The sequence below is a fragment of the Salvelinus namaycush genome, chromosome 1, assembly GCF_016432855.1.
Source record: "Salvelinus namaycush isolate Seneca chromosome 1, SaNama_1.0, whole genome shotgun sequence".
In the NCBI taxonomy this organism is placed as follows: Eukaryota; Metazoa; Chordata; class Actinopteri; order Salmoniformes; family Salmonidae; genus Salvelinus; species Salvelinus namaycush.
In genome coordinates, this window is record NC_052307.1 from 42,665,718 (window position 1) to 42,685,917 (window position 20,200).

A 20,200-nucleotide genomic window follows, 5' to 3' on the forward strand; every position below is an offset into this window, starting at 1 on the left:
GTCAGATAAAGTTCGTTCAGGGCCATCGTTGTGTCTGCTTGGGGGGGGGATATATACGGCTGTGGTTATAATCGAAGAGAATTCCCTTGGTAGATAATGCGGTCGACATTTGATTGTGAGGAGTTCTAGATCAGGTGAACAGAATGACTTGAGTTCCTGTATGTTGTTATGATCACACCACGTCTCGTTAATCATAAGGCATACCCCCCCGCCCCTCTTCTTACCAGAAAGATGTATGTTTCTGTCGGCGCGATGCGTGAAGAAACCAGCTGGCTGCACCGACTCCGTTAGCGTCTCTTGAGTTAGCCATGTTTCCGTGAAGCAGAGAACGTTACAATCTCTGATGTCCCTCTGGAATGTTACCCGTGCTCGGATTTCATCCACCTTTATGTCAAGAGACTGGACATTGGCGAGTAGTATGCTAGGGAGTGGAGCGCGATGTGCCCGTCTCCGAAGCCTGACCAGGAGACCGCTACGTTTGCCCCTTTTACGGCGTCGCATAGGGTCGCCGGCTGGGATCAGATCCGTTGTATTGGGTGGAAGGCAAAACACTGGATCCGTTTCGGGAAAGTCATATTCCTGGTTGGAACGATGGTGAGTTGACGTTGCTCTTATATTCAGTAGTTCCTCCCGACTGTATGTAATGAAACCTAAGATTACCTGGGGTACCAATGTAAGGAATAACACATAAAAAAACAAAATACTGCATATTTTCCAAGGAACGCGAAGCGAGGCGGCCATCTTGGTCGGCGCCGGAAGCGCTGCTGCTGCTCCACTGCAGCAGCGTGGAGCATTCAGCATGATATAGGACAGAGAACAGCAGAACTCCAACATAATTTGGTTGCTTTTAAGGAGTACATTAGGGGACTGATAATCTCATACTCGGAAAAAGTTCAATCTGCGTTAGAAATTTAAATTTAAGAAAAATATAAATTAATTACTATTTTAGAAAGGCCCATAAAAAAAATCTTTATACGGTAAAGAAGAAAATACAATTCTGAATTTAAGCAGGAATATGATCTTTTGAAGAGAGCCAACAACTACAGGTTCAACTCAAATAAAGCATACTATTTTACCAAATAAACCTGGTAAACACCTTGCAGCCCGTACAAAACGAATAACAACGCTATTCAATTTTTTTTCTAATCTCTCAAAGTTTCTATATTTATTTTCCGTAATACCCCCCCCCCCGAACACATTCTTTCTTTTAAATATAATACTCGGTCATATCAGGCTTTATATGGGCAAATACAACTCATAGAATAAAATGGAAAGTTTTACATCTCCCTAAATCGGTGGTTTTAACCTTCCAGACCTGGAATTGTAAAATTCTCCACCAGAGGCTTTTACTTACGACATATTGTTAAATGCACTAAAGAGGAACAATGGGTACATATGAAAGATGCGCATACAGATCCCCAAAATCTTTTCACGTGTCTATTTCCAAAGACTAAAGCGAAGAACATTAACAACTTCTGTTCTTTACAACAGTATAACAATTTGGAAGAAAATGAAACGAACTGCAAGAACCAATATCACTCCCTAAAAACACACCCCTATGGAAAAATTCTTGGATAGCATTTCAGAATTCACTGATAAATAGGCCCATATGGAAAACTAAAGGCATACATGACATGGTAATAGGAAATACAATTATTTCCATGATAGAATTAAAAAGCCATTTTGGACTGACCAATGTAGACATTTTCAAATACATGCAACTTTAAAAGTTTAATATCAGGATATTCATATGATAGGTAATATATAGAAAATCTTGCAGAGAGCCTATCCAACTGTAACGGAATTCGTCCTCCTCATCTGACGAGGAGTAAGAAATGTCAGACCAATGCGCAGCGTGGTAAGTGTCCATATTATTTAATAATACTGAACACGACAACAATACAAAAATAACAAAGTGCATAGATAAGGAAAACCGAAACAGTCCCGTAACGTGAACAAACACTGACACGGAAGACAACCACCCACAAAACACAACAGAAAACAGGCTACCTAAATATGGTTCCCAATCAGAGACAATGACTAACACCTGCCTCTGATTGAGAACCATATCAGGCCAAACGAAAAACCCAACATAGAAACACAAAACATAGATATCCCACCCAACTCACGCCCTGAACATACTAAAACAAAGAAAATACAAAAGAACTAAGGTCAGAACATGACACCAACTGATCATTTCTTAGAAAAAAACTATTGGAACCAAGACTTAAAAATAACTGATATTGGCACAAGATGAAGGGAGTGTTGCAACATAACTAACGAAATTACAGTTAGCAAAAATGTATTCTTAATCCAGTATAAACAAAAATATAGAATTTATTATACAAGAGACAAAATTCACAAATTCTACATGTCTTAAGTGTAAAATTAACAATGAATCAATAATTCATGCCTTCTGGGTGTGCTATAAAGTCGGAAAAGTTATGGGCGGAGTTAGAAAGTTGGCTGTCAGAATTATTACAATGTAAATTTACTTTTAATCTGTCTATCTGCATATTTCAAGACATGAAATATGAGGGTGCGGTGAGAAACCGTACTTTTCTCGTCAATCATAAAAAAAGAAAAGTTTACTTAAAAACTGGAAATCAAATGATCCTCCATCGTTGAGACAGTGGAAGAATCAAATGCATTACTATTTAAATATTGAAAAGGTGTAACGGCAGCCTTCCCTCTCTTCACTATAAGAGAGGGTGAAACAGGGATCGGACCAACACGCAGCGTAGCCAGTGCTCAACATGTTTAATTCAACAAAAAACAGTGAACACTTACAACGAACAAAATAACAAAATGTGGCAAACCGAAACAGTCCTATCTGGTGCAGAATACAAACACAGAGACAGGAAACAACCACCCACAATCCCCAACACAAAACAAGCCACCTATATATGATTCTCAATCAGGGACAACGATTGACAGCTGTCTCTGATTGAGAACCATATTAGGCTGAACACAGAAACAGACGAACTAGACACACAACATAGAATTCCCACCCAGCTCACGTCCTGACCAACACTAAACAAGCAAAACACATAAGAACTCTGGTCAGGACGTTACAGTACCCCCCCCACCCCTGAGGTGCGGACTCCGAACGCACCCCTAAAACTCAAGGGGAGGGTCTGGGTGGGTATCTGTCCGCGGTGGCGGCTCCGGCGGTGGATGAGGACACCACTCCACCACTGTCTTTGTCCCCCTCCTTAGCGTCCTTTGAGTGGCGACCTTCGCCCACGACCTTGGCCTAAGAATCCTCCCCAAGGCCCCCACATGATTTAGGAGGTAGCTCAGGACAGAGAGGTAGCTCAGGACAGAGCGGTAGCTCAGGACAGAGAGGCAACTCCGGACAGAGAGGCAGCTCAGGACAGAGGGGCAGCTCAGGACTGAAGGACAGCTCCGGAAAGAGAGGCAGCTCTGGACTGAATGGTTGCTCTGGACTAGATGCAGCTCATGACTGGAAGGCAGCTCATGACTGGAAGGCAGCTCATGACTGGAAGGCAGCTCATGACTGGAAGGCAGCTCATGACTGAAGGGCAGCTCATGACTGAAGGGCAGCTCATGACTGGAGGGCAGCTCATGACTGGAGGGCAGCTCATGACTGGAGGGCAGCTCATGACTGGAGGGCAGCTCATGACTGAAGGGCAGCTCATGACTGGAAGGCAGCTCATGACTGGAAGGCAGCTCATGACTGAAGGGCGGCTCATGACTGGCTGGCGGCTCATGACTGGCTGGCGGCTCATGACTGGCTGGCGGCTCTGGCAGCTCATGACTGGCTGGCGGCTCTGGCAGCTCCTGACTGGCTGGCGGCTCTGGCAGCTCCTGACTGGCTGGCAGCTCTGGCGACCCCTGACCGGCTGGCGGCTCTGGCGGCTCCTGACTGACGGACGGCTCTAGCGGCTCCTGACTGACGAACGGCTCTGACGGCTCGGGACAGACGGGCGGCTCTAATGGCTCGGGACAGACGGACGGCTCAGATGGCGCTGGGCAGACGGATGGCTCAGATGGCGCTGGGCAGACGGATGGCTCAGATGGCGCTGGGCAGACGGATGGCTCAGATGGCGCTGGGCAGACGGATGGCTCAGACGGCACTGGGCAGACGGATGGCTCAGACGGCGCTGGGCAGACGGATGGCTCAGACGGCGCTGGGCAGGCAGGCAGCTCAGACGGCGTTGGGCAGACGAGCAGTGCAGACGGCGTTGAGCAGACGAGCAGTGCAGGCGGGGTTGGGCAGACGAGCAGTGCAGGCGGGGTTGGGCAGACGGCCGACTCTGACCTGCTGAGGCGCACAGTAGGCCTGGTGCGTGGTGCCGGAACTGGTGGCACCGGACTGGAGACACGCACCTCAAGGCTAGTGCGGGGAGCAGGAACAGGGCACACTGGTTTCTCAAAGCGCACTATAGGCCTGGTGCGTGGTGCCGGAACTGGTGGTACCGGACTGAGGGCACGCCCCTCAGCGCGAGTGCGGGGAGAAGGAACAGTGCGTACAGGGCTCTGGAGACTCACAGGAGGCTTGGTGCGTGGTGCCGGAACTGGTGGTACTGGGCTGGAGACACGCACCACAGGGAGAGTGCGTAGAGGAGGAACAGGGCTCTGGAGACGCACAGGAAGCCTGGTGCGTGGTGTAGGCACTGGTGGTACTGGGCTGGGGCGGGAAGGTGGCGCCGGATATACCGGACCGTGCAGGCGTACTGGCTCCCTTGAGCACCGAGCCTGCCCAACCTTACCTGGTTGAATGCTCCCCGTAGCCCGTCCAGTGCGGGGAGGTGGAATAACCCGCACTGGGCTGTGTTGGCGAACCGGGGACACCATGCGTAAGGCTGGTGCCATGTACACCGGCCCGAGGAGACGTACTGGAGGCCAGATATGTTGAGCCGGCTTCATGGCACTTGGCTCAATGCTCAATTTAGCCCGGCCAGTGCGGGGAGGTGGACTAACCCGCCCCGGGCTATGCACACGTACAGGAGACACCGTGCGCTCTTCCGCATAACACGGTGTCTGCCCGTACTCCCGCTCTCCACGGTAAGCATGGGAAGTGGGCGCAGGTCTCCTACCTGACTTCGCCACACTACCCTTTAGCCTCCCCCCAAGAAATTTTTGGGATTTCTTCTCTGGCTTCCTGGCCAGCCGTGTTCCCTCATAACACCGGTTCCCCTTCTCAGCTGTTTTCGCTCTCCTAGCTGCCTCCACCTGTTCCCATGGAAGGCGATCCTTACCAGCCAGGATCTCCTCCCATGTGTAGCAACCCTTTCCGTCCAATACGTCCTCCCAAGTCCATTTCTCCTGGTCCCGCTGCTGCTGCTGCTGCCGTTGCTGCCCGTTGCTACGCTGCTTGGTCCGGGTTTGGTGGGTGGTTCTGTAACGGCAGCCTTCCCTCTCTTCACTATAAGAGAGGGTGAAACAGGGATCGGACCAACACGCAGCGTAGCCAGTGCTCAACATGTTTAATTCAACAAAAAACAGTGAACACTTACAACGAACAAAATAACAAAATGTGGCAAACCGAAACAGTCCTATCTGATGCAGAATACAAACACAGAGACAGGAAACAACCACCCACAATCCCCAACACAAAACAAGCCACCTATATATGATTCTCAATCAGGGACAACGATTGACAGCTGTCTCTGATTGAGAACCATATTAGGCTGAACACAGAAACAGACGAACTAGACACACAACATAGAATTCCCACCCAGCTCACGTCCTGACCAACACTAAACAAGCAAAACACATAAGAACTCTGGTCAGGACGTTACAAAAGGTGTGGGCAACAGAGAAAAACAGATTACCGCAATTTGAGGTTATATGGTATAGTCTTACAAGCACTGGAGATTGATGCGGTGGGAACATGTGGGTCTGGGCAGGTGTGATGTCATTGATGTTTGTGTGCTTCTTAACCATCTTTTGTCTGTATATGTTTATATTGTTGGAAACATTTTATAAAATGTTACCCCAAAAAATCAATTTTCTAACCTGTGTGTGTCTGTCTCCCTGTACAGGTGCAAAGCTTTATGCGTGGTTGGCTGTGCCGTAGGAAGTGGAAGCTGATAGTTCAGGACTACATCTGTTCTCCTCATGCTGAGAGCATGAGGAAGAGGAACCAGATCGTCTTTAACATGGTGGAGGCTGAGACAGAGTACGTACCTAAAACCACTCACACAGAGACTGATTGATTGATTGAGTGGCTGATTTGTTAATTGATTGAATGAATGATTGATGAATTGAATGATTGACTGTTGTTATTTATTCGAATCCAGCACCAGCACACCTGATTACACTAATAGTGTGATTAGACCACAAGTCGTGTATTCAGGTGTTATATTGCTGGGCTGGAGCAAGGTCTGCATCCTACCTCTTAGAAAAAAGGGTTCCAAAAGTGTTCTGCGGCTGTCCCCATAGGAATTCCCTTTTTGGTTCAAAGTAGAACCCTATTTGGTTCCAGGTAGAACTCCTCTGTGTAAAGGGTTCTACATGGAACCCAAAACCTGGAACCAAAAGGGGTTGTTCGAATGGCTTCTCCTATGGGTACAACCGAATAACCCTTTTTGGTTCTAGATAGCACCTTTTTATTCTAAGAGTGTTAGTCTGATCCTTGTTGATCTAACCCTAGGTATGTCCACCAGCTGTCTATCCTGGTTAATTGTTTCCTGAGACCTCTCCGCATGGCCGCCAGCTCCAAGAAACCTCCAATCAGTCACGATGATGTCAGCAGTGTGTTCCTCAACAGGTACAACACATGCATGCACACACACACACACACGCACACACAGAAACATGTTTGATATTCTGTTTTTTATTCATTTTATATCCAGTGAGACCATCATGTTTCTACATGAGATATTCCACCAAGGTCTCAAAGCCCGGATAGCGAACTGGCCTACACTGGTATTGGGTAAGTTGTCATTACACACACGCCAAAATGCATGCACACACACATAGATGCACACATGCACTCGTGCGCTCGTGCACACACACACACACACACACACACACACACACACACACACACACACACACACACACACACACACACACACAACAGTTACATACACCATGCAAACCACACCCACACATTATCGTTTTGTGTTTTTATGTTTGTTTTTATTTCTATTAGTTTGAAGGTTTTTATTTAAAATCAGTTTAGTTGCAGTTAGTTTTCAGATCCACTTTACTAGTTTTTATTTCGTTTAAGTTTTATAAAAACGTTTCTAAGAACACACTGGAAGGGAGTCAGCCCGGTGGAGGAGTGTGGCAATGAATTCTGGGCGTATTCAGCCTAAGGAAGGAATCAGGCCCCAGCCCCCTGCTGGTCCTGGCAGTGGCTCCTCAGGAACCTCCCCAGCTCCTGGTTCATCCTCTCCACCTGCCTGTTAGACTGAGGCCGGTACCTGGAAGTGAGGCTGACTGTGACCCTTAGCTTCTCCATGAAAGCCTTCCATACACTTGATGTGAATTTGGGGCCACAGTGCCGGAAGACCTGCTGGAACAGTGCCTCAGCGACCTGGAGAGCGGTAGGAGACAAGAGAGAGGCATGATGAAACGACATGATTTAGAGAATCTGTCCACTATCACCAATATGGAGGTAAAACCATTAGAAGAGGGGAGATCAGTGACAAAGTCAATGGACAGATGAGACCCGGGAATCTGAGGCACGGGAAGGAGTTCCCTGCTGGAGCGTTCCGGGGGGATTTGGATTGGGCACATATGGAGCAGGAGTTGACATAACGAGTGACGTCCTGCGCCAAGGTGGGCCACCAGTACTTTCCAGCGCTGGACTGAATGGTGTGGGTGATACCTGGATGTCTAGCAACGACAGCTGTGTGTGCCCAGGTCAATAGCCGATCCCTTATACCCATGGGAACGTAGGTGCGCTCAGGACGACAGGTGGCAGGTGTGGGTTCCCTCTCCAGGGCCTGGCGAATGTCCCAGAGCATGGGGGCTACGACTCAAGAGGGTAGGATTATGGATGCACTCAAGACAGGAACCTCTCCCGAATCATAGACAGGGCATCGGCTTTGATGTTTTTTTAACCTGGGCGATATGTCAGCGTGAAATCGAATCTGGTGAAGAAAAGGGCCCGCCTGGCTTGGCGTGGGTTCAGTATGTACTCCAGGTTCCGATGGTCGGTGAGGATGAGAAATGGGGCCTGGGCGCCCTCCAGACAGTGTCTCTACTCCTCTAATGCCAACTTCACCTCCAGGAGCTTCCGATCGCCAACATCATAGTTCCCTTTCTGCTGGAGACAGCTTTTTTGAGTAATATGCACATGGATTACCTTGACGTTGGGACAGGACAGCCCCCACACCTACTTCTGAAGTGTCCACCTCCACCACGAAGGGCAGCGTAGGATCTGGATATTTAAGCAACGGGGTGGAGGTGAAACGAGCCTTCAGTAGGCGGAAGACTTCATCAGCTGCAGAATTCCATCCCAACTTCTGGGGACCACCCTTGAAGTGAGAGGAGAGGTGATCGAGCTAAAGTTCTTCATGAATCGGTGGTAAAAGTTGGCAAATCCCCAAAACCATTGTAACCCTTTTATGGTGGTTGGGACTGGCCATGACCTGACAACATCCATATTCCTCCCATTCATCATGACTCCTTGCGGGCCAATATGGTAACCCAAAAAGGAGATCTCCTCCTGATGGAATTGGCACTTCTCCGCCTTAACGTACAGGTGGTTGGCCAGGAGGCATTCCAGGACTACTCGGACGTAAGCAATGTGCTTCTCCAACGTAGGCGAGTAGACCAGGATGTCGTCGATATACACGACCACCTGGCGTCCAAGCATGTCCCGGAACACCTCGTTGACGAATGCCTGGAACACTGAGGGAGCACCGGCTAATCCAAAAGGCATCACCAAGTAGTCGTAGTGACCGGACATCGTCCTGAAGGCCATCTTCCATTCATCCCCCTCCCGGATGTGGATCAAATTGTAGGCACTCCGCAGGTCCAACTTGGTGACAAAACGGGCCCCGCAGAGCTGTTCAATTGTGGCCGGCATTAAAGGCAGAGGGTAGCGGTACTTCGTGGTGATGTAATTCAGATTTCTGTAATTGATGCATGGGCGCAGTCCTCCGTCCTTCTTGGCCACGAAGAAGAAGCCTGCTGACGCAGGGGAGGTGGATGTGCGAATGAAACCCTGCTGGAGAGCCTCTTGGATATACTCCTCCATAGCCTTGGTTTCGGCCACTGACAGAAGATAGATGCAGAGGCGCAGAGCCTGTAAGCAGGTGGATGGCACAGTCCCAGGAGAGATGAGGAGGGAGACAGGTGGCACGGGTCTTGGAAAAAACCTCCCAAAGATCTTGGTATACCTCCAGGATGTTGGGCTGAAGGGCAACTGCAGGACTCTCAAGCAATGTGGAACCACAGGGAAAAGGTAAGCAGGTCTTCCGGCATTCGGGTGCCCAGTCGGTGATTTTCATCCTCGGCCATGAAATGGTGGGGTTATGACATTGAAGCCATAGGAGGATGATATTGTGTACGGTTGCACTGATGATGAAGAAGGGACGGCTTTCTTGATATCTGGATTCCACGGTGAGGGTGAGTGGTGCTGTGATGTGTGTGGTTGTCCTGGATCCCAGTGGTTGACTATCCAGTGCTTGAACCAGACAAGGAGAAGAGAGGAGAGTGGGTATGAGGTAATGTTAAGGGAGGAAGCGAGGGCCTGGTCGATAAAATTCCCCACGGCACCGGAGTCCACTAGAGCTCTAGAAACAAAACATGAAACAAAACATCCTGTAGACCCCCGTTTAGAACGAATTGGACACCGATTGCCCATCCTGTTCATAATAAGGACAGAGCCCCAGCTGTCTAGGATGGCGTCGCTCAGCCGCGGAGAAACGTGTGGCTCCCAGCTCCATGGGTTCAGGCTCTGACTCAGAATGATCAACGGAGGAGGGAGAGAGGCGATGGGGGTATGGCGCTCCCGAAGAAGGTTATCCAGACAGGTGGCCATCGCGATGAGGGCGTCCAAGGATATGTCTTCTCGGCACGCCAACTACATCTGGACCTCTTCGCACAGTCCTCTTCTGAATTGGCTGAGGAGCGCCAGCTCATTCCATCCGCTGGATGCTGCCACTGTCTGAAAGGTGAGCGCGTACTCCACCATGGTCTGGACATCCTGCCGTAGCTGGAGTAGGCACTCACCCCCCTCTCTGGTCGAAGACCCCCCTGAACCCAGCTCTTCCTCTCCTCTCTCCCAGACGGCCGTGGCTCAGTCCAAGGCCCGTCCAGTCAGCAGAGAAATAACAATGGACCTCTAGGTGGTGGTGGCTCCCATCTGATGAGCGAAATAGAGGGAGCACTGGAGTAGGAAGCCACGGCATTTCATTGGAGTCCCGTCATATTTGTCCGGGAGGGACAATCGGGTATCGCTGACCAGGACGGATTACTGGATGGGCTGGGGTACTGGCTCGCTGGGTCGACTTGTGGTAGAGAATCCTCTGCTGTTTGGAGATGACACCCCTTGAGTAATGGTGACATGTTTAAGAACATGCAGGACCTCATCCATAGCCATCCCCAAATGAGCCAGCTGGTCATGGTGTTGACGAAGTAGGTGTCCCTGTTCGCTGACCATCTGGGAGATGTCTTGGTTAACTGCTGCTTCCATTTGTTGAGGTAGCGTTCTGTAATGTAGACGCAGGGAGTCAGGAAGCAGTTGCAGTTAGTGAGTTTAATAATAACGACCATGGAGCGATACAAAACAAGAGACGCGTCTGACATAGAACATAAACAATACTACCTGATGACTGACAACAAAAGACTGCTATATAAAGGGTAAGTAATAAAGGGAGTAATGAAGTCCAGGTGTGACAGATGAGACGCAGGTGTGCGTAATGATTGTTGCAGGAATTTACTCAACAACCAGGAGCATTGAAGAGCGCGAAGCTAAACTTCTCTGCTGTTTTGGTCCCATAGTATGGGGTCAATTTCACGCCATATGTATTGAATTCAAAATAAAATACATTGTGAACATGAAAAATAAAGTTTAGAATGTACACATATTTTCGAGGATGGGTGAAATAAATGATGTTGAAATCAAAAACCAAACAATTGAAAGTAAAATGATTAGAATTGTAAACAAAAATAAGATATCAAAAGCAAAACCCCAAAACTTGTAAGTAAATAATTTTAAGGCGAGAGCAAAACTCAATGACAAATTGATTAAAAAAAATAATTTAAGAATGCAAAAATCGTTTTCGGTTAAACTTTCCCAGACACAAATCCTATTGAATACATTTAGCCTACACTCTTGCCTGCATGTACTACCTTTTGGTTACGCTACTCGTATCTTTTCTTTCGATGTTTCTTTGCTTTCGCTGCCCATCTTTTCGATTGCGAGTTTTGGCATAATTTTCCCGTGAAGAGCGGGGTTTAGAGGGAGGAGGAGACAATGAGTCTCCATTGGTCCACTAGTTTTGGAGAGACGATTCATCTTAACCCAATCAATGAACATGATAGACAGGCTTTTTTTCTATTGCCTACTTAAAAAGTACTTCTACTTCTTCTACTTCTCAGATAGAGTTCAGTGTGTCAAATCGGAGGGCCTGTTGTTCGGACCTCTGGCAGTCTCTATGGGGTACGACGGGGTTCAATTCTCGGGCCGACTCTTTTCTCTGTATATATCAATGATGTCGCTCTTTCTGGGGGTGATTCCTTGATCCAGCTTTACGCAGACGACACCATTCTGTATACATTTGGCCCTTCTTTGGACACTGTGTTAACAAACCTCCAAACGAGCTTCAATGCCATACAACACTCCTTCCGTGGCCTCCAATCTTCTCTTAAATGCTAGTAAAACTAAATGCATGCTCTTCAACCGATCGCTGCCCGTACCCGCCCGCCCGACCAGCATCACTACTCTGGACGGTTTTGACTTAGAATATGTGGACAACTACAAATAAATAGGTGTCTGGCTAGACTGTAAACTCTCCTTCCACTCATATTACGCATGTCCAATCCAAAATTAAATGTAGAATCGGCTTCCTATTTCGCAACAAAGCCTCCTTCACTCACGCTGCCAAACATACCTTCGTAAAACTGAGTATCCTACCGATCCTCGACTTCGGCGATGTAATTTACAAATTAGCCTCCAACACTCTACTCAGCAAACTGGATGCAGTCTATCACAGTGCCATCCGTTTTGTCACCAAAGCCACATATACCACCCACCACTGCGACCTGTATGCTCTCGTTGGCTGGCCCTCGCTTCATATTCGTCGCCAGACCCACTGGCTCCAGGTCATCTACAAGTCTTTGCTAGGTAAAGCTCCGCCTTATCTCAGCTCACTGGTCACCATAACAACATCCACCCGTAGCACGCGCTCCAGCAGGTATATCTCACTGGTCATCCCCAAAGCCAATACCCACTTTGGCCGCCTTTCCTTCCAGTTCTCTGCTGCCAATGACTGGAACGAATTGCAAAAATCACTGGTTGGAGACTTATTTCTCCCTCGCTAACTTCAAGCATCAGCTATCTGAGCAGCTTTCTGATTGCTGCAACTGTACATAGCCCATCTGTAAATAGCCCACCCAACTACCTACCTCATCCCCATATTGTTTTTATTTACTTTTTTTATTTACTCTATCTATCATGTTCATTGATTGGGTTAAGACGAACCGTCACTCCAAAACTAGCGGACCAATGGAGACTCATTGTCAAAATACAAATTTGGACACACCTACTCATTACAGTGTTTTTATTTTATTTTTTTACTATTTTCTGCATTGTAGAATAATTGTGAAGATGTACACAACTATGAAAGAACACATATTAAATATGTAGTAACCAAAAAAGTGTTAAACAAATCAAAATATATTCTATATTTGAGATTCTTCAAATTAGCCACCCTTTGCCTTGATAACAGCTTTGCACACTCTTGTCATTCTCTCAACTAACTTCATGAGGTAGTCACCTGGAATGCAGTTCAATTTAAAGGAGTGCCTAGTTAAAAGTAAAAATGTTTAATTTCTTTCAGTCAACCTACCAGGGTATTTACAAACAGCACAGGAATGAAATCATCAACATGTATTGATCACACCTTTACTAATGCTGCTGTCACGATCGTCGTATGGTGGAAGAGAGGAGGACCAAGGCGCAGCGTGAAGTGAATACATTTTCTATTTATTTAAGCGACGTAATAAAGAACACTTAAACAAAACTACAAAACAACAAACGAACGAACGTGACGCTATAAACAAATAGTGCTGACACAAACACTACACATAGACATAGACAATAACCCACGAACTACCCAATGAATATGGCTGCCTAAATATGGTTCCCAATCAGAGACAACGATAGACAGCTGTCTCTAATTGAGAACCAATCTAGGCAACCATAGACATGCATACACCTAGACTAGACACTGCCCCATAAACATACAAAACCCCTAGACAATACAAAACACACACATCCCCCATGTCACACCCTGACCTAACTAAAATAATAAAGAAAACAAAGATAACTAAGGCCCGGGCGTGACAGTAACCCCCCCAAAGGTGCGGACTCCGGCCGCAAAACCTGACACAGAAGGGGAGGGTCCGGGTGGGCCTTCTTACGGCGCCGGCTCGGGTGCGGGACGTGGGGACCCTTACAGCGAGTCCCGGACTGAAGACCATCCTAGAGGGCGCCACTGGACGGAGGGGCAGCTCCGGACTGAGGGGCAGCTCCGGACTGAGGGGCAGCTCCGGACTGAGGGGCAGCTCCGGACTGAGGGGCAGCTCATGACTGAGGGGCAGCTCATGACTGAGGGGCAGCTCATGACTGAGGGGTAGCTCATGACTGAAGGGCAGCTCATGACTGAAGGGCAGCTCATGACTGAAGGGCAGATCATGACTGAAGGGCGGCTCTGGCGGCTCCTGACTGGCGGGCGGCTCTGGCGGCTCCTGACTGGCGGGCGGCTCCTGACTGGCGGGCAGCTCTGGCGGCTCCTGACTGACGGACGGCTCTAGCGGCTCCGGACAGACGGGCGGCTCTGACGGCTCAGGACAGACAGGCGGCTCTGACGGCTCAGGACAGACGGGCAGCTCAGGCGGCGCTGGACAGACGGGCAGCTCAGGCGGCGCTGGACAGACGGGCAGCTCAGGCGGCGCTGGACAGACGGGCAGCTCAGGCGGCGCTGGACAGACGGGCAGCTCAGGCGGCGCTGGGCAGACGGGCAGCTCAGATGGCGCTGGTCAGACGGGCAGCTCAGCCTTGCCGAGGCGCACTGTAGGCCTGGTGCGTGGTGCCGGAACTGGTGGTACCGGACTGGGGACACGCACCACTGGGCGAGTGCGGGGAGCAGGAACAGGGCGCACAGGGTTCTGGAGACGCACAGGAGGCTTGGTGCATGGTGCCGGAACTGGTGGTACCGGACTGGGTACACGCACCACTGGGCGAGTGCGGGGAGCAGGAACAGGGCGTACTGGACTCTGGAGACGCACAGGAAGCCTGGTGCGTGGTGTTGGCACTGGTGGTACTGGGCTGGTGCGAGGGGCCGCCACAGGCAAACTGGTGCGTGGAGAAGGCACCGGATAGACCGGACCGTGGAGGCGCACTACAGGTCTCGAGCACCGAGCCTGCCCAACCTTACCTGGCTGAATACTCCCCGTGGCCATGCCAGTGCGGCGAGGTGGAATAAGCCGCACTGGGCTATGTACACGTATGGGAGACACCATACGTAGGGTTGGTGCCATGTACCCCGGCCCAAGGAGACACACTGGTGACCAGATGCGTAGAGCCGGTTTCATGGCACCTGGCTCGATGCCCAACCTAGCCCGGCCGATACGAGGAGCTGGGATGTACCGCACCGGGCTATGCACACGTACAGGAGACACCGTGCGCTCTTCCGCATAACACGGTGTCTGCCCGTACTCTCGCTCTTCACGGTAAGCACGGGGAGTTGGCTCAGGTCTCCTACCTGGCTTAACACACACCCCCCGTGTGCCCCCCCCAATTATTTTTTGGGGCTGCCTCTCTGGCTTCCAGCCACGCTTTTGTGCAGCCTCCTCATACCGCCGCCTCTCCGCTTTCGTTGCCTCCAGCTCAGCTTTTGGGCGGCGATATTCACCAGCCTGTGTCCATGGTCCCTTTCCGTCCAGTATTTCCTCCCATGTCCAGAAATCCTGACCTCGCTGTCTCTCCTGCTCCTGCCCTTTACCACGCTGCTTGGTCCTTGGTCGGTGGGTTATTCTGTCACGATCGTCGTATGGTGGAAGAGAGGAGGACCAAGGCGCAGCGTGAAGTGAATACATTTTCTATTTATTTAAGCGACGTAATAAAGAACACTTAAACAAAACTACAAAACAACAAATGAACGAACGTGACGCTATAAACAAATAGTGCTGACACAAACACTACACATAGACATAGACAAAAACCCACGAACTACCCAATGAATATGGCTGCCTAAATATGGTTCCCAATCAGAGACAACGATAGACAGCTGTCTCTAATTGAGAACCAATCTAGGCAACCATAGACATACATACACCTAGACTAGACACTGCCCCATAAACATACAAAACCCCTAGACAATGCAAAACACACACATCCCCCATGTCACACCCTGACCTAACTAAAATAATAAAGAAAACAAAGATAACTAAGGCCAGGGCGTGACAGCTGCATACATTTGCTTTAAAGCAGTATCCAAATCCATAGGATCACAATATAGCTGCCATATCTAGGAAAACCAAAGTTCCAAAGGCTGTGCCTAATATAGTATATAAGCGGTCATAGAATGTTTTGTAGTGATTCATATGTTTGTATTTGTATTTAGATCCCCATTATACTCTTCCTGGGGTCCGGCAAAATTAAGGCAGTTATACAATTTTACAAACATTACAATACATTCATTACAGAATTCACAACACACTAAGTGTGTGCCCTCAGGCCCATACTCCACTACCACATATTTACAATGCAAAATCCATGTGTACGTGTGTGTATAGTGCGTATGTTATCATGTGTGTGTGTATGCATGTGTCTGTGCTTATGTTTGTGTTGTTTCACAGTCCCCGCTGTTCGATAAGGTGTATTTTTACCTGATTTTTAAATCTGATTCTACTGCTTGCATCAGTTACCTAATGTGGAACATCAGTTACCTGATGTAGAATAGAGTTCCATGTAGTTATGGCTCTATGTAGTACTGTGCGCCTCCCATAGTCTGTTCTGGACTTGGGGACTGTGAAGAGACCTCTGGTGGCATGTCTCGTGGGGTATGCATGGGTGTCTGATCTGTGTGTTAGTATTTTAAACAGACAGCTCGATACACCTCTTACAAAAACAAATAATGATGAAGCCAATCTCTCTTTCACTTTGAGCCATGAGAGATTGACATGCATATCATTAATGTTAGCTCTCCATGTACTTTTAAGGGCCAGCCGTGCTGCCCTGTTCTGAGCCAACTGCAATTTTCCTAAGTCCCTCTTTATGGCACCTGACCACACTACTGAACAGTAGTCTAGGTGCAAGAAAATCAGGGCCTGTAGGACCTGCCTTGTTGATAGTGTTGTTAAGACGGCAGAGCAGTGCTTTATTATGGACAGACTTCTCCCCATCTTAGCTACTGTTGTATCAATATGTTTTGACCATGACAGTTTACAAGATACAAGATTTAGTTGAGATTTAGGGTTTAGTGAATAATTTGTCCCAAATACAGTGCTTTACAGTTTGGAAATGTTTAGGACTAACTTATTCCTTTCCGAAACTAACTGCAGCTCTTTGTTAAGTGTTGCAGTCATTTCAGTCGCTGTAGTAGCTGACGTGTATAGTGTTGAGTGATCTGCATACATAGACACACTGGCCTTACTCAAAGCCAGTGGCATGTCATTAGTAAAGATTGAAAAAAGCAAGGGGCCTAAACAGCTACCCTGGGAATTCCTACTTCTACCTGCTAGAGGCTTCCATTAAAAAACACCCTCTGTGTTCTGTTAGACAAGTAGGTCTTTATCCACGTTATAGCAGGGGGTGTAAAGTCATAACACATACATTTTTCCAGCAGCATACTTTGATTGATAATGTCAAAAGCTGACCCAAAACACACCTCCAGGCTGTGTAAGGGCTATTTGAGCAAGAAGGAGAGTGATGGAGTGCTGCATCAGATGACCTGGCCTCCACAATCACCCAACCTCAACCCAATTTAAATGGTTTTGGATAAGTTGGACCACAGAGTGAAGGAAAAGCAGCCAACAAGTGCTCAGCGTATGTGGGAACTCCTTGAAGAGTATTGGAAAAGCATTCCTCATGAAGCTGGTTTTTCAAAGTAGCCACCCTTTGCCTTGATGATAGCTTTGCACACTCTTGGCATTCTCTCAACCAGCTTCACCTGGAATGCTTTTCCAACTGTCTTGAAGGAGTTTCCACATATGCTGAGCACTTTTGGGCTGCTTTTCCTTCACTCTGTGTTCCAACTCATCCCAAACCATCTCAATTGGGTTGAGGTTGGGTTGAGGCCAGGTCATCTGATGCAGACATACAGACAAACTCGAAACTCAACCCTAATCCATGCCCACATGCTGGCTCACCCCTAAACCTAGCCAGAACCATTCCACATCTTGGCTCAGCTCTTGGAGTTAGGGTTGAGCCGGGATGTAGACAAGAAGTTAGGGTTGAGCCGGGATGTGAACATGAAGATAGAGTTAGGGTTACGGTTGAGGTGGGAGTGAACATAGCGTTAGGGTTATGTCATTTAGCAGACACTCTTATCCAGAGCGTTTTACAGGAGACATTAGGGTTAAGTGCCTTGCTCAGGGCACATCGACAGTTGTTTCACCTAGTCGGCTCGAGCATTCAAACTAGTGATCTTTCTGTTACTTGCCCAACGCTCTTAAGTGCTAGGCCACCTGCCGCCAGGCTAAGGCCTCAACCCTAGGACATAACCCTAACCTTAATCCAATTGATTAAGGCAGACCTCACTTGAAGCCTAACCTAGAGTTAATGGGCTTTTGAGTGACATTAGCAGAAGGGTTGAGCTAAGATGTGGTGATGAGGCTAGGTTTAGCATTGAGCTGGGAGTGGACATGAACTTAGGGTTAAGGCCTCAACTCTAGACAATTCATGAATTTGCCCCTCCCCCCACCACATGGCAGAACGGTAGGCTGACCTAGAGTTAGTGTGCTTTTGAGTGACATTAGCAAAATTCACGCATGGGATCGTTCAACAGACCCTCCCGATGAATGCAAGCCTACATCTGACCATGTGAAATGAACTATTCCTACAGAGAACCAGGCTTTTTTCCATAGAAAAGCAATACCTACAGCCCTCACATAACTACGTATGACGCTCCCGTTGACTGCTATTGAGCTAGCCAACCGTCCTTGCAAACAATGAATCATGACCTTATAGGGATGCCCTGTGTTGAGGTTCAGTTTCCTTTGGAAACAGGAAGTGTGTTAATTCATCCTCAACATGGTCCTTCGTTCTCTCCCTGCAGTTACACAAAAACACTATCTTCCATCCTCTGCAGAACAGTCAATTCTTAGCGTAAGGATTTGAAACTCAGGGCATCGTTAAAGTGTACCCATGATGCCGTCCACTGAATTTCAGCTTCCTGCGATTCATTTTGGGTCATAGAGCGGTTCAAAGGGTTAAAAAATGTGAATCTTCCCAAATGTTATATATTTGTGACTGGGGAACCCGGCATATTACATTTTAAATCAGTCGACCCAAAAGCATTTTTGACCTCTTGCAGTTCTAGAAACTAAAGAGAGCCTTGTTATGAATATTTATTTAATTTTTTTGTAATATGTTTATTATTTTCCAATAGAAAAAAGACAGAGACACAAACATTGACATTCATTGTATTGTTGAATGGGATGGCAACTTTAGAGGACAAAACAAAACTTTTTTTTTCAGTATTTTTCAGTATTTATTCAGTATCGGCTGCCATATTTTGTAAAACATTGGACTTCTATTGGAGGTATTGTATAGAAACTTTTCCATGTGCATTACATTCCCTAAATCCCGTAACCACATTTCAAAAGTAGTTACAGTCTCCAATTTCCAAAATTGCAATATGAGCATTTTGGCTAATAGAGTACAAAGAGAGCCAGCCTTCCCTTCCTGGTTATTCCCATCAACAGTACCAAACAGAGTGATCAATGGGTCTGGGGCTATAACTCTAACAAAGGCTTTAGATAAGTAATAAAAAATGAGAGCCCAGTAAACATGTAACTTAGGATATGTCCAAAATAAGTGGGTCAAAGTCGCCTCCTCCTGCTTGCACGTCTCACACAGTGGTGAGGTGTCTGGGAATATTTTATGCAGTTTCACTTTTGAGTAATGTAACCTGTGTATCACCTTAAACTGAATAAGGTTGTGTCTGGCATTCACTGAACTGTGGTTAATATTCCTGAGAGCTCCTACCCAGTCCTCATCTGAGATTTATGAACCAAGTTCCTGCTCCCAAGGCGTTTTAGTAGTGTAAGCGGATACCTCTATGTGGTCATAGTCTATCATAGTCTAGAGACCAACCCTTTTGAATGTGGTTTGACAAGGATAAGGCTATCTAATGTAGGATTATTTGGCTTAATGCCATACTGTGGGAATGTGTCCTTAAGAAACTGTGTTGCTGGGATGTTAAACTTACCCTGTAACTGTTGAAATGAAGCTAAATGAACATCAATGGACAAGTTATTGATTGTTGTGAGCCCCATCTCCCTCTACTGTGAAAACACCAAATCATCCAATGCAGGGTGGAAAGCATGATTCAGGCAAATGGGGATGTCAATGTATACAGTGGGTCTGTTAAGAAAATACCTAATCGGTTTCCACTCGGGATCCCGAGTGGCGCAGCGGTCTAAGGCACTGCATCTTAGTAAGTCCTCTTCATAACAAAGCTCTTAGTTTCTAGAACTGCAAGACAAAAAATTGTTTGTGTAGATTGACTTCAAATTTCATATGCCGGGTCCCCCGGTCACAAATATGTACAATTTGGTAATATTCAACCGTTTTAGCCCTGCGAAACCGCCCCTATGACCCCTGTCGTGTCTTTGGCATCATTAAAACTGAAGACTTATCTTTATCAAAAATTCTCTGTAATTATTATTACGTGATTAAACTACTTAATCATGTAACTGTAATTAACTAGGAAGTCGGGGCACCAAGGAAAATATTCAGATTACAAAGTTATAATTTTCCTAATATAACTTTCAGATGTTTTAATATCTGATCACTTAGTCTTTTGATTAATGAATTATT

The 20,200-nt window shown here is 47.5% G+C and overlaps 1 protein-coding gene across 1 annotated transcript in view; it reads left to right on the forward strand.

Moving 5' to 3' along the window:
- Positions 1-20,200, forward strand: part of rasgrf2b (Ras protein-specific guanine nucleotide-releasing factor 2b) — a 247,634-nt gene that overhangs the window by 91,444 nt on the left and 135,990 nt on the right. Inside the window, exons 5-7 of the mRNA XM_038988743.1 lie at positions 6,012-6,148; positions 6,623-6,739; positions 6,825-6,904. Of these exons, the coding sequence (XP_038844671.1) occupies positions 6,012-6,148; positions 6,623-6,739; positions 6,825-6,904 (334 nt within the window). The remainder of the gene's footprint in view (positions 1-6,011; positions 6,149-6,622; positions 6,740-6,824; positions 6,905-20,200) is intronic.